General features: G+C 45.5%; 1 protein-coding gene across 1 annotated transcript in view; it reads right to left on the reverse strand.

The window, feature by feature from the left end:
* LOC139754233 (uncharacterized) overlaps positions 1-15,401 on the reverse strand; it is a 235,469-nt gene that overhangs the window by 57,479 nt on the left and 162,589 nt on the right. Inside the window, 1 exon segment of the mRNA XM_071671542.1 lies at positions 11,554-11,725. Within this exon segment, the coding sequence (XP_071527643.1) occupies positions 11,554-11,725 (172 nt within the window).

The following is a 15,401-nucleotide window of genomic DNA, read 5'->3' on the forward strand; positions in this document are numbered from 1 at the left end:
GCCTACCAGTCACTCCACGAGCCGTTTTCTCTCTCAAGGTCGCTTCTGGAGTGTGGCAGCTCACCGCGAGCATGCACCGTGGTCAACATTCAGACAGGAATCTACAGATACGAGAGTAGCGCCTCCTGTATTGCTGCAGTGTAAAATGAAAAATCATTCACTATAACCATCCCTTAAAGCACTGTATGCAATATACATTGGACATGCTGATGGTACAATCCACTGGACATGCTGATGGTACAATCCACTGGACATGCTGATGGTACAATCCACTGGACATGCTGATGGTACAATCCACTGGACATGCTGATGGTACAATACACTGGACATGTTGAAGGTAAAATACACTGGACATGCTGATGGTACAATACACTGGACATGCTGATGGTACAATCCACTGGACATGCTGATGGTACAATACACTGGACATGCTGATGGTACAATACACTGACATGATGAAGGAAGGTAAAATACACTGAGATGATGAGTATAGACTACACTGTGACGCTAAAATGCACTGGTATGCTGAAGAATGCATGCCAGCTGTACCAGGGGCATACAAGCCTTCTGCTGCATTATAAAGGCGTATGTCTCCAACACAGACCACGGGGCGTTCAGCCTCACTGTCCTTGTTTAATGAGGTGGGAGGTGACACTGACGTGAGCAGGAGGGGTTGGATGGAGAGGATAGGCAGTAGGATGATGAGGACCAGCAGTAGGAGAGTGAGGATAGGCAGTAGGATGGTGAGGACGACTGATACAGAAAGGAAGTGGCGTGAATAGAGAGAAAGAGAAAAGGAAAGAGAGAAGAATATGGCAGAGGAGGAGGTAAATCAACGAGAGGCAGACGGGAGAGCGAGAGGACAGTTGCAAGAGAAGGGACGGATAAACACGAGAGAGAGAGAGAGAGAGAGAGAGAGAGAGAGAGAGAGAGAGAGAGAGAGAGAGAGAGAGAGAGAGAGTGTGTGTCAATAACATAACCTCCACCCCAACATCCTGTGCCTCTCCCTCCCTCCCTGCCTGTCACACGCCCTTCTCCTGCCACCATCATATCCTCTCCCTCTCTCTCTCCCCGACCCAACCCGACCCCCATCCATCTACTTATCTCCCCGCCTCCTCCCTCCTCCTCCTCCTCCTCCCTCTACTCCCCCAGCAACGGCATCTGTGAGGATCACATGAAAGACGGGAATCTCGAGCCGCCGCTGCGCAAGGAACTTAATCTGCTGAGGTGAGTCGAGGAGGGGCTTATTTGAGCCCAAAGTGTGCCGCTATTACATGTTAATTTCCCATGGTAATGCCCACGAAGGCACCCAGGGAGACCTCTGCTCCTGGGGGGGACGCCCCTGACCCTCGGGGGCACCAGACGACGAGGGTCCACACATGAAGTCTCTATGAACCATTGCCTGTCCACAATCCGACAGTTCGCAAAGACGGCGCCAAGGAGCCTTGGATCCACAATGTATCGGTTCATGTAGGACGCGGGTCCTTAAATGGGACGGTTCTTATGGACCGCAGGTCCACAGTCTGACGAATCTTACGGACCGTGGGTCCACAATCCTACGGTCCATCCAGAAAGTTCCCACAGACGGCTGCTTCATAACCCAGAGGTCCACACAGAGGGAGTCTATGGACCGCGGGTCCATAATCCTGCAGCTTATATTCCAAAAGTCCAGAAGACTGCAAGGGAACAGACGCAAAAGATCCACGTGTGAAAATCAAGACTTTGGGGAATTCGAATTCTTGGGGGTTTGGATTTCAGGGTTCCGCGTTCCAGGAGGCTAAATTACGGCGCCCATGACGCTTCAGCCTTCCAGGTCCTGCACTATACTTCCAGGACTCACGACTACGATTATCCAGATTTCCTGGACCATGACACTGGGGATCCGGGATCTGAGGGTTGTCTAGAAAGCAATCGAAACATCGGAGTTTAAGATTCCAGGGAGATATGGAAACCGGACTTTCAGTCTCCGAGGAGATCGAAAAATCAGAATTCCAGACTTAAGGTTAAGATCCATGAATCCTTTCATTCAGGATAAAGGGAGATTAAAAATAACGGAATTCTAGTTTCCAGGAAGATCAAAATACAGGAATTCCCAGACTTCAGGAAGATCAATATATCGTAATTCCAGCTTCCAGACTCGAGGGAGATCGATATAGCGAAATTTCAGTGTCCGGGGAGATCCGAACACCGGAGTTCTGGATTCCAGGAAGACTGAAATACCGGCATTCCAGACCCTAGAGAACTAAACTCGTAGGTCTGTCATCCAGCACTGTGCCTGGAAGAGGCAGTATCCAAGCACCTGACTGAGCCGAGGAGACAAGAGACTTGACCACGTCTGCTTGCGCCAGGCTTAGGTTACAAAGACAGAGGAGGAGGAGGAGGAGCAGGTCTCATGGGCCGCCTCGCGTGGCAGTGTCGCTAACAGTTCATACGAAGATCCAGCGTTCACAGGATTATCTAGAGTTCACAAGGTGATCTAGAGTTCACACGAAATTCCAGAGTTCACAGGATGATCTAGAGTTCACACGAAGATCCATAGTTCACACGAAGATCCAGAGTTCACACGAAGATCCAGAGTTCACAGGAAGATCCAGAGTTCACAGGAAGATCCAGAGTTCACAGGAAGATCCAGAGTTCACAGGATGATCCAGAGCTCACACGAAGATCCAGAGTTCACACGAAGATCCATTTCTCACTGAGGCGAGTGTGCACGTCTATCCCGGTCATATCCTACCCTTATACTTGTGAATCAGAACTACATACAGTGTATGGGATATGATACACTCGTTCCTTTTTACAATCTCTTCCTACACAACGGAGGGACGCTAACTCCGTAATACAGACACGACAAACACGACGTGGGAGGGAGGGACGAGTTAGGGCATCAACATGACGTGGGAGGGGGAGACGAGTTAGGGCATCAACACGACGTGGGAGGGAGGGACGAGTTAGGGCATCAACATGACGTGGGAGGGGGAGACGAGTTAGGGCATCAACACGACGTGGGAGGGACGAGTTAGGGCATCAACACGACGTGGGAGGGAGGGACGAGCTAGGGCATCAACACGACGTGGGAGGGACGAGCTAGGGCATCAACACGACGTGGGAGGGACGAGTTAGGGCATCAACACGACGTGGGAGGGACGAGTTAGGGCATCAACACGACGTGGGAGGGACGAGCTAGGGCATCAACACGACGTGGGAGGGGGAGACGAGTTAGGGCATCTCCTCTCCCACGCCAGGTTTTCTTGCCGTTGGTACACACGTCAAATGAGACCCATGGTAATCAGACCACACGACTGTCGGAGGGACGCAAGAAGACTCAGTGTAAAGTGTCCCCCAACCCCTCCCTCTCCCAGAGGATGGCATCAAGAGGAAACTCACACGTGATGCCGGGGTGCGATAAGACCTCACTCGCAAGAGGCTTGCTCAGGAACAGCGGGGAGGGGGGAAGCAAGCAGCACAGATAACAGCAGGATAAACAGGAGTAGCAGAGGCGCATCTGACTGCGGCAGCAACATAAAAGCGGCGGTTGCTATCAGCAACGGAAAAATGGACCCTGGAACAACATATAGATGTTTGATATAATAATAACATCCCTCACTCCCTCCGGGACACCGCACAGGTATAAAGAAAACAGCATAACTTCTTCCCAGAAGTTTGTGTTGGTGTTGTATAGATGCCGTATCTATTTTTCTTGTGAGCTGCTGTTTCATGTCTACAGGGGGGATCTCATACGCCCCAGTATGAAGTACTGCTCGCACATCTAGCTAGAGTGGCTGCTCTTCCTCCACCTCCCTCTTAGCCAGGAGTGTGGCTACAACGAGTTTTCTGCCTTGTCAACTCCTCTGTTATCACCTCTCTTCAACCATCCCTTTTAGACAACCGCAATTCGTTTCGCCCTCTCTCTCTATTCTACAGGTATTACTTCACCCACTGTTCTCGTGAGCTGTCTTCCTTCGTCCAAGCCACTGATGCCCAGACATGAGGCAAGTGACTGGATGCTGCTGCTTCCTCAACTTTCGTTACGAAGGCCAGCCACACGAGAATTGACCTTAATACCCCCACTCTTTTTTTTTCTTTCCGCGAACAACGAAGTTATGGAATTCTCTTCCTCCTCTCGTCTCTCCCTCTTCTGGTAACTTTTTCCACTCCTGGGTCATGTATACAAACACCTGGGGAGCTTCAGTTCAAGTATCCCCCTCATTCTTTTCCTCATGGTCTCGGCTCTTCCTCCCATCTGAGATGGCCACAATTGGGGTAAAGTCTTGAATCTTACCATGTCATCATTCATCGCATATCAAAAAAAAAAAAAAAGTACATACATTTGCATACCGTCAAACTTACTTAAGTTCAAACCAGTTACCTTTCCAAACCGTAAAGAACCTTACACATGGTGCAAAGCCGACGGGCTTGTGGAAAACCCGACTATTACTGCCACCACAAGCTTTCCCGGCTAGGATGACTATCTGCTGAGTAATAAATAGTCTGGCCTGATCAGATTACCAACAAATTGCGACTCCCAATCGCTGATTAGATCCCGTGTGGACATGGGGGGATAAGGGGAAGGTCACCACAAGGCAGGGGAACATTCTTGGTGACCCGAGGAAAAAAGGTTTGCCTCTCGAAGGGAAGAGGGAGGAGGTGATGATGATGACCTCCCATGCTGGTGACGGTCGAAACAACATAGTGTGTTTTTCTTTTTTTTTAAACTGGTGATCCCCGGACACATCTGGTGACCTCTAACAACTACTTATCCTACGGGTATATGTACTGCCGAAGCAAGTACAATCATTTCAAAGTACAGCTGGTGACATCAAGGGGGGGGGGAACAATTATCTCGGAAAACATTTGATGACTTCATGTATCTGTTGGAGATTTGAGGGAGAAGTGGATGGCAGACATCAGGTGGTGGGTTCGAGCCATGGTGGGTGACCTCTCAGACATCAGGTGGTGGGTTCAAGTAAAGGTGGGTGACCTCACAATTGTGGGTGGCCTCAGACATCAGCTGGTGTGCACTAGCTGGCGTTCATAAAACCACAACGAATTTTGTAGTAAGATAACCACACAAGGTTGTAGTAAGATAACCACAACATGGTTGTAGTAAGATAACACAACAAGGTTGTAGTAAGATAACCACAACAAGGTTGTAGTAAGATAACCACACAAGGTTGTAGTAAGATAACCACACAAGGTTGTAGTAAGATAACCACAACAAGGTTTAGTAAGATAACCACAACAAGGTTTAGTAAGATAACCACAACAGGTTGTAGTAAGATAACCACACAAGGTTGTAGTAAGATAACCACAACAAGTTGTAGTAAGATAACACAACAAGGTTGTAGTAAGATAACCACAACATGGTTGTAGTAAGATAACCACAACATGGTTGTAGTAAGATAACCACACAAGGTTGTAGTAAGAATAACCACAACAAGGTTGTAGTAAGATAACACAACAAGGTTGTAGTAAGAATAACCACAACAAGGTTGTAGTAAGATAACCACAACAAGGTTGTAGTAAGATAACCACAACAAGGTTGTAGTAAGATAACACAACAAGGTTGTAGTAAGATAACCACAACAAGGTTGTAGTTAAGATAACCACAACAAGGTTGTAGTAAGATAACCACACAAGGTTGTAGTAAGATAACCACAACAAGTTGTAGTAAGATAACCACAACATGGTTGTAGTAAGATAACCACAACATGGTTGTAGTAAGATAACCACAACAAGGTTGTAGTAAGATAACCACAACAAGGTTGTAGTAAGATAACCACAACATGGTTGTAGTAAGATAACCACACAAGGTTGTAGTAAGATAACCACAACATGGTTGTAGTAAGATAACCACAACAAGGTTGTAGTAAGATAACCACAACATGGTTGTAGTAAGATAACCACACAAGGTTGTAGTAAGATAACCACAACAAGGTTGTAGTAAGATAACCACAACATGGTTGTAGTAAGATAACCACACAAGGTTGTAGTAAGATAACCACACAAGGTTGTAGTAAGAATAACCACAACAAGGTTGTAGTAAGATAACCACAACAAGGTTGTAGTAAGATAACCACAACAAGGTTGTAGTAAGATAACCACAACAAGGTTGTAGTAAGATAACCACAACAAGGTTGTAGTAAGATAACCACAACAAGGTTGTAGTAAGATAACCACAACAAGGTTGTAGTAAGATAACACAACAAGGTTGTAGTAAGATAACCACAACAAGTTGTAGTAAGATAACACAACAAGGTTGTAGTAAGATAACACAACAAGGTTGTAGTAAGAATAACCACAACAAGGTTGTAGTAAGATAACCACAACATGGTTGTAGTAAGATAACCACAACAAGGTTGTAGTAAGATAACCACAACAAGGTTTAGTAAGATAACCACACAAGGTTGTAGTAAGATAACCACAACATGGTTGTAGTAAGATAACCACACAAGGTTGTAGTAAGATAACCACAACATGGTTGTAGTAAGATAACCACAACAGGTTGTAGTAAGATAACCACAACAGGTTGTAGTAAGATAACCACAACAGGTTGTAGTAAGATAACTATAACAAGGTTGTAGTAAGAATAACCACAACAAGGTTGTAGTAAGATAACCACAACATGGTTGTAGTAAGATAACCACACAAGGTTGTAGTAAGATAACCACACAAGGTTGTAGTAAGATAACCACAACATGGTTGTAGTAAGATAACCACAACATGGTTGTAGTAAGATAACCACAACATGGTTGTAGTAAGATAACCACACAAGGTTGTAGTAAGATAACCACAACAAGGTTGTAGTAAGATAACCACAACAAGGTTGTAGTAAGATAACCACAACAAGGTTGTAGTAAGATAACCACAACAAGGTTGTAGTAAGATAACCACAACAAGGTTGTAGTAAGATAACCACAACAAGGTTGTAGTAAGATAACCACAACAAGTTGTAGTAAGATAACACAACAAGGTTGTAGTAAGATAACCACAACAAGGTTGTAGTAAGACAAACCTATGTTTGTAGTAAGATAACCACAACAAGGTTGTGGTAAGATAACCACAACAAGGTTGTAGTAAGATAACCACAACAAGGTTGTAGTAAGATAACCACAACAAGGTTGTAGTAAGATAACCACAACAAGGTTGTAGTAAGATAACCCTCACAACTCTGCAATAAGCCAACCCTCAGTGACTCGTCCTCCTCATACACCTCCTCCTTGCGAAGTCTCCGACACCAGGACACGTTGTTGTGTACAGGTCCAACATCAGCAGGTGTTGCAACCTTGCAACATGCACCAGTCGCATGGTGAGGCATCTCCTCTCTCTCTCTCTCTCTCTCTCTCTCTCTCTCTCTCTCTCTCTCTCTCTCCCTCCGTCAACGGTGAATGGAGCCTCTACAACACGGGCAACAAAGCTTCAGTACAGGTCTATGCCTTAAAGGGAGTCTGAATATTGTCCTAACATCACAAACAAAAGGATAACTTACAAAATAAAAACAGAATGATCCACGAGAAATTACATCACCTTAAAAAAAAAATTGTATTGATTCTAACCTAAAAAAACAACTAACTTAAAACAGTTTAAAGAAACTTTCTCCGACGTATTGACACAGGAGCGGGTGAATGACGCGTTCAACCTGATGGCTTCTAGAAAAAGGATGGAAAAAAAAATATTAATTAACTCTAAAACTATGTGGATGTAATTAAACAACTGAGAAGAAGACTTTCCCATGATGATGATGAGCAGCAGCAGCAGGTCGGGAGGCTGGAGGGAAAAATTCCTAGGCCAAAGTGAGTAAGAGAGAGAGAGAGAGAGAGGAGAGAGAGAGAGAGAGAGAGAGAGAGAGAGAGAGAGAGAGAGTGAATTTTTTTATTCTTTGGTTTCACACTATATTGAATTCTCTCTCTCTCTCTCTCTCTCTCTCTCTCTCTCTCTCTCTTTACCAGGAATCCTTTCAAAATGATATACGGGCTTCCTCACCCATGGTATATCAAAACGCTCAAAAAAAAAAAAAAAAATAAAAACATTCACACTATACAGAAATTTCTTTTTCCACCGTACAGAAAGAAAAAAATATATTCTCCCTCTATACCATTTTCTTTCTTTCTCCACGGTAGAGAGAGAGAGAGAGAGAGAGAGAGAGAGAGAGAGAGAGAGAGAGAGAGAGAGAGAGAGAGAGAGATTTCTCTTTCCAATGTACAGAAATTTTCTTTTCCCAGGCTACAGAGCCCAGTTCCTCGCGCGGGGGGATAAAGTGTCATTCCTCCCTAAGTACTCAGACAGTCTCGTCTATCCTGGAAGACAAAATGGCGCCTCCTTTTCCAAGGCTAAAGATAAGAAGGAGAAGAAAAAAAAGAGATAACGTCTCTTCCTCTCCCCTCCATTAGACGACTGTTCGAGGCCTCCCAAGGTAAACATACACACGCTCGCTCTCTCTCTCTCTCTCTCTCTCTCTCTCTCTCTCTCTCTCTCTCTCTCACAGTAGAGGTAAGTCTACCCCCCCCCTCTCTCTCTCTTCTGCGCCACCCGTGCACACACACTCTCTCTCCTGAGCCCATGGGAGAGTTGAGCTCCCTACCACGTCTCACAAGCGCTCTCTTTTGAGCCCATTGCATAGGGGAATAATTTCCCCTCCCCCCCACTCCCCTCCCTTTCATGTCGTGTGTGCGTGTGTGTGTGTGTGTGTGTGTGTGTGTGTGTGTGTGTGTGTGTGTGTACAGACTCTTTCTGAACTTATGGGAGAGGTGAACTCCCTCCCACCTCACCCGTGCGTTCTCTTCTGAGCCCTACGTGCGTTCCAGATAATGAGCTCCGTATTGATCCAGCTCTCACAGTGAGCTGGCTCTAATTACTCACACTGCAGGGTCACCAACGCCAAGCGATTTATGAAGGGGGTGGGGGGCCATTATATGGCAACGCTGTAAGGAAGATCCCGTTCTGGTGGGGAAAAAATAAACCACGTCTGATGTACAGGTTAAACCACGTCCCACGTACAGGTTAAACCATGTCCCACGTACAGGTTAAACCACGTCTCACGTACAGGTTAAACCACGTCCGACGTACAGGATACACCGTATCCGAGGCACTGCTTAAACCACGTAAGACCCGTAGGCTAAACCACGTCCAACGTAAAAGTTAAACCACGTCAGGCGTACAGGATAAACCACGTCCGGCGTACTAGATAAACCACGTCGGACTGGTGGGATAAACCACGTCCAGTGTACGGACTAAACGACATACAAACCACTACACCAAACCACGCACGAACTCTCTCAGCCAAACTACGCAGAAGGAAGCACTTGCATCAAAACTGCGTAAAGCGTCCAGCGTAAACCGCACGTCATATCTACGCCAACGTACGCGCGAGGTCAACTGCGTCATAGACCTGCGAACGACACCCACGTCGTCATCAATAACCATCGTGCTCAAGGGTCGTACATCAGGAATACAGACGGAACCATGTGTGTGGCTCTCTCTCTCTCTCTCTCTCTCTCTCTCTCTCTCTCTCTCTCTCTCTCTCTCTCTCTCTCCACCCCTCTCTCGTCTTTAATAGACCCTCTCCCCCCCCCTCTCTCTCTCTCTCTCTCTCTCTCTCTGAGGCACGTCTCATGCTTCACAAATTGCGTGGGGGGGGGGGCGAAAGAGGCAAATTAGAGAGACGGCACTTCTTCATACTTAGCCTTCCTTATGAAAACAACAGCTAATTACCAGTCAAGGTGCTCTTCCCTCCCCCCCATTCAACACCGTCATGCACGAGCCATTTTTTTGTTTAAGGTCGAGGGTTCTTAGTCACGGACAAGAAGAAGAAGAAAGAAAAAAAAAACCATAAGTCACGCCAGGCTTAAACTTAAGTGCAACGTAAGCACTTACAAAACCGAGGAAGTAAGTAGAATGTACGTATGAAGCATTACGACCTCTTGTAAGTATAAGTATATGCGACCTCTTGTAAGTATAAGTATATGCCTGTTCTGTATTATAAGCAATCAGAATACAACGTGAATGTACGCGTCAGGTAAGCAGGTTCAATGAAACGTGTTTTGAAGCTTCTCTTAAGGTTTCGAATACCCTCGAAAAATATACCTTTTTTCTATTTCTATTTTTTGTTATACACGAAAGATAGATTGGTACATATATCTCCCTACTCGCATTACCATCTTCTTTCTCTTAGTCTTCCTATATTCATAACCAAAAAATCCTCTTAAAGAGACACTTCGCTTGTAAACGAGAGTTTGCTAAATGTGTCTTCGCATGACGATCGAAGCTTCGCTCAAACAAAGGGGAGAGAGAGAGAGAGAGAGAGAGAGAGAGAGAGAGAGAGAGAGAGAGAGAGGCACCAAAGCACACCCACCCTCCCTCGATGATCATCTTTTGCCACTGTCATCACCAAGACCGAGTCGTTCCTCTTGCCTTACAAGTGTCGGCTGTGTGAACAACAGCAGCTTCGCCCTGGACGAGAATAAGTCCCTCCCTGGTCACCAGTTCGAGGAGACACGATCATATACCACGTTAACCCGACATTACACACAGAGATCCGGGATTAATTCGATAACTGCGAATGTAATCATGAGTCGAGACTAATCCACAGATTGATCCAAATTCATACACGAAAAATCCAAATTCTTTTTTTTTCTTTTTTTTTTCGAATTATTTGCCATTTCCCGCATTAGCGAGGTAGCGTTAAGAACAGAGGACTGGGCCTTTGAGGGAATATCCTCACCTGGCCCCCTTCTCTGTTCCTTCTTTTGGAAATATATAAAAAAAAAAAACGAGAGAGGAGGATTTCCAGCCCCCAGCCCCCTCCCCTTTTAGTCGCCTTCTACGACAGGCAGGGAATACGTGGCACGTATTCATTCTCCCCCATCCCCAGGGAGAGGGGAGAAAAATATACCACGAAAAATATACCACGAAAATATACCACGAAAAATATACCACGAAAAATACCGTAAACAAACCGGGGTTCCTGTATAAAACACCAGCAGGACATCGTGTATGGTCCGTGTGAAGTAATGGGCTTCGGTTCCTATGGTGTTCATCATGAACAGGGTCATGCGACCTTCCCAAGGACATGCCCTTACCTGGGGTATGACCTTGTTAAAGGGCATGACCTTACCCAGGCCATGACCTATGACATGACCTTACTCAGGCATATCCTATGTGTATGACCTTATCCAGGACATGACCTTACCCAGGCCATGACCTAAGACATGACCTTACTCACGCATATCCTATGTGCATGACCTTATCCAGGACATGACCTTACCCAAAAAACTATCACAGAACCTTACATAAAACACTGACACGTCCAAAAGCAGTTCAGACATCGTTTAGCTTTGTAAGAAATGAAGTAAATGCCATAGGTTTTCTCAAGACACATATGCCACTCACGACGAAGGATTGGTAAGACCTCACGAATCCCACGAAACATAATAATCCACGAATCCCACGAAATTTAAGAATTCACGAAAATACTGCTACACCCCAGCCACTGAACGTGTGAGTCTTGGGGCGTGAGGGGGCGAGAACCACTGCCATACCACTTTTGCGACCACTTACCCAGCGAGTCCGTCCCAGATGGCAAGGGCGGTGCGGAGCAGCACCTCATCCCCCTGCAGGAAGGTGAGGTCCCACACCCGCATCACCGTCTCCCGTGGCAGGCAGTTGCTGAACAGCGTCAGGAACCACTGCATCGTGAACACGTTGGTCAACGGTGGCTCGTAGCTCGTACCTGACGGAGGCGCAGGAGAAGGGAGCTCGTTAGGAGGCTGTGATAAACGGGGTGTGACATATTAATCATCACAGGGGAAGGGGGGGGGGAACAATGAACCTCCGCATCGCGAAAGGGCTTTGGGTCAAGGGCGGCTTTTACCTTATACCTGACGAAGGCGCCGAAGGAGGAGGAGGAGGGGGCGAGTGAGTGGGGGACGTGAGAGATCTATGATGATAACTTGCATGACAGTAATGAGAAACATCGGTGCATGATATGTAAAAATGGTGGGCAATACGTTACACACACACACACACACACACACACACACACTAACAAAGGCAGAGATAAAAAAATAAACGGTAAATAACAGAGCTTAAAACGTAAATTAATAACATTCTACCTTAAGTTTTACAACGGCTAAAAGATGACCACAACCAGATTGGTGTGAGCGAGGAAGATTGCATCACGAAACACATCATAAATGGACTTAATTAACGTGAACCAATTACGGTAAATGGCAATAATAATGATAATGGTAATAACAATAATCAATAATAACAACAATAATAATAATCAATAATAACAACTACTACTAATAATAATTAGTAATGACAGTAATAATAATGATAATAATAATAATTATGATAACTATAAATGCAGCCTAAACTACTTGATAAATCTGTGATGTACGTAATATATATGTGACTATCTAAACTACATAGATCAGAGGTAATGTCTCCTGACAACGGTGCCACCATGAGGACACATCTGACAACTACGGTGCCACCATGAGCGTATACCACCTGACAACGTTGCCACCACCACAGTGTGTGCCAACGTGGCCGGACCCACCAAAACGTACAACGCTCCAGGTGGGAGGGGAAAGGGAGGAGAGCCACCGTCTCTTGCCACGGGTCCCTTAATGAAAAGTAGTTTGCGAGATAACAAAGTTATTGTGTTGCCATGCCTGCTCCCTAATTGAGGCATCCGGCGCATGAAGGTGCTATGCGACCCGATTCGCTAAGGCTGGAAGTCACGCTTGTACGCTCACACCCAATCGACCGAAGGGGCTTAGGGAGGTTGAGGCAAGGCTAGACTCGAGGACCACATTACAGGAACCTATCTGCAGGAGGGAAGGTGTTGGTAGGAGGAGGCGCGGACCAGCGTCCCTGTAATTCTCTGTCGCGAAACATTGACGAAAGTCGTTCGCTCACGAGTTGGCGCTCTGTGCGACACGAGAGTCTGGGCAGAGAAGGAAAAGTCTGTCTATGATGAGGTGAGTTTTCCTAGACGTGGGAGAGACGGTGTATACTGAGAGGTAAAGTCTCTCTCAGTATCGGATTAGTCTCGTGGAGCAAACAGGTCTATAGATACGGTATAGAAAGACGTCCTCTGTGGCCGAGTGTTGGTGTACAGAAGAGGCTTGGGTTCTATAGCAAAGCTCACGTTTAGCAGGGAAGGTTAGCATGAGGCTGCGGGGGTTAGGAAGAGATAAGTGTAAAGAATTGAGGAGGGAAAAAGGACTGGCAAAACCCGTAACAAAGAAGGTATTCAGAATGGCTCGAATGTTCAGGGCGACATGAAAACAGGGTGTTTGCATACAGAGGCGAAGTCACACACACGGCAAAGTCACAGTAGAGTCACTGTCTGTCTGTCTGTCTACAGCAGGGACAAAAAAAATGGGTTGGGTGGTCGGTTGCCTGGGCTTTATATAAGCCTATCGAGACCATCAAGTCATATAACCAACGATCGAAAAAACTTAATTAAACGCCTTTTTCAAGAAAAAACGAATGATAACTCGGACCATCAAGTCATATATTTGATAACCAACGATCGAAAAAAAAACCCTAAATTAAACGCCTTTTTGAAAATAAAAGAAAACTAATAACTCTTAAGATCATACATGCTCTCACAATACATATGGTCCTTCAGAACAAATGAGAATGGCTTAATTCTGCACTCTGGTGAATCTAATCTCAACACGACCCTTGTGCGTATGACATACAGCAGGATGTGTATACAGCAGCGTTAGTATACATGTAACAGATGTAAACACAACGCAAATTACACATGGCACAAAAGGTTTAAGAGAAAACGGAGGAAGAAATCTGAGTATTCCAGGGGAATATATCATATTTTTTTTTTTTAAATAAAAAGCTATGAATGTTGGGGAAATTTCATGTGCATTAGGGAAACAATGTGAACGGCAGGGATGGTTTTCGTGCTGTGGGGGAAATTCTTATACCGTGCGAGAAGCTTAGTACAATGAAGGGACGAGGGAGCCAAGTTTATATATGGTGGAGAAAGTTTACGTGAGGCGAGGAAAAGTTTCCCCCTTTTTTTTTTTTTCCTGGGCTGGTAGGGAAAAGTTTGTGTATGTACCGGGAGATAAGTGTGGGTGTAGGGGTAGAAGATCATGGAAGTGGCTGGGACAAGTTTTCTATCAGTTTACAGCCGCCGTGGGGGAAATTGGCGTGTTGGCAAGGAAGACCTCTTGACGTCGTAGGAATTTAAGAAAGGAAAAACTTATTACGAATATCGAATGTGTAAAATAAATGGTGACTTATGTCTTACCAGGAGAGAGAGAGAGAGTTCTACAATAGTGCTGCCCAGTTTCTGGTCCCTGTGTATATATGCAACATGTCTCCAGCCTTGTATGGGTATACACACACACACACACACACACACACACACACACACACATATACACGCGCCAGCTCAAGCTAAGTACTTATTTCCGAGGGGAGGAGGAACACCCTGGGTTGGGTGTAGGCCGAGTGCCGCTGCCGGGATTCGAACCCACTTGGGCCCGATCGTGAGCGGGCGGGCTCGAGTATGCAAATGTGGCTAGGAATTTTTATTACTTTGTAACTATGCCTTTAGGGCTCATGTTTTCTGATTCCCCCCCCCCCCCCCCAAAAAAAAAGAAATTCAATTTTACATTTCTTTTAAAATTCGGTGCCACTAAAACTCGCGGCGTTCAAATGCCATTGGAGATTTTCCCACGTGAAACACATTACCTTCCCCCAGGGCAACTGGTGGCCCACTGGCTGCCTTACTTACACCATAACGAGTCAAATAGGCCTCACGGTAATTACACCAGGGCGTGGGGAAAGAAGAGAGAGAGAGAGAGAGAGAGAGAGAGAGAGAGAGAGAGAGAGAGAGAGAGAGAGAGAGAGAGAGAGAGAGAATGTATTACACTTAGGGGAAGACATGATGATAAAAGGAACAGGGAGAGACAAATTACATAAAGGCGTAAAGTGAATGAAAGACGGAAGAGATAAACAGATGGGTGAGAGAAAATGAGAATAATAAGACAAAAAATGAGAGACTATATTTATAAAAATGAGGAAGACACACATGGATCCAGACTTGAGGATGATGAAGACGAAATGATAAGAAAAACAGAGAGAGAGAGAAAGGGACGGAGAGTGAAGGAGGGTGGAAGGGAAGCGAAGCGGGGCTGATGTGTGCAGGAAGCGGGCGAAGCGGAAGGAGTGAATTTAGGCTTGTCATGAAATGGGAAAGACTTTGCATCTTGGGGTCGACTGACGAGGAGACCTTATTTACATAGAGATATTCAGTCTACATGAAGATCAGGTTTACATCTAGATGTAAATGCTGAGGCTTGATTTACATATAATATGAATTTTACCTCGTTCAGACTTTACATGGAATTTTACCAGGGAATTAT

Source organism: Panulirus ornatus, chromosome 16, assembly GCF_036320965.1.
Source record: "Panulirus ornatus isolate Po-2019 chromosome 16, ASM3632096v1, whole genome shotgun sequence".
Classification (NCBI taxonomy): domain Eukaryota; kingdom Metazoa; phylum Arthropoda; class Malacostraca; order Decapoda; family Palinuridae; genus Panulirus; species Panulirus ornatus.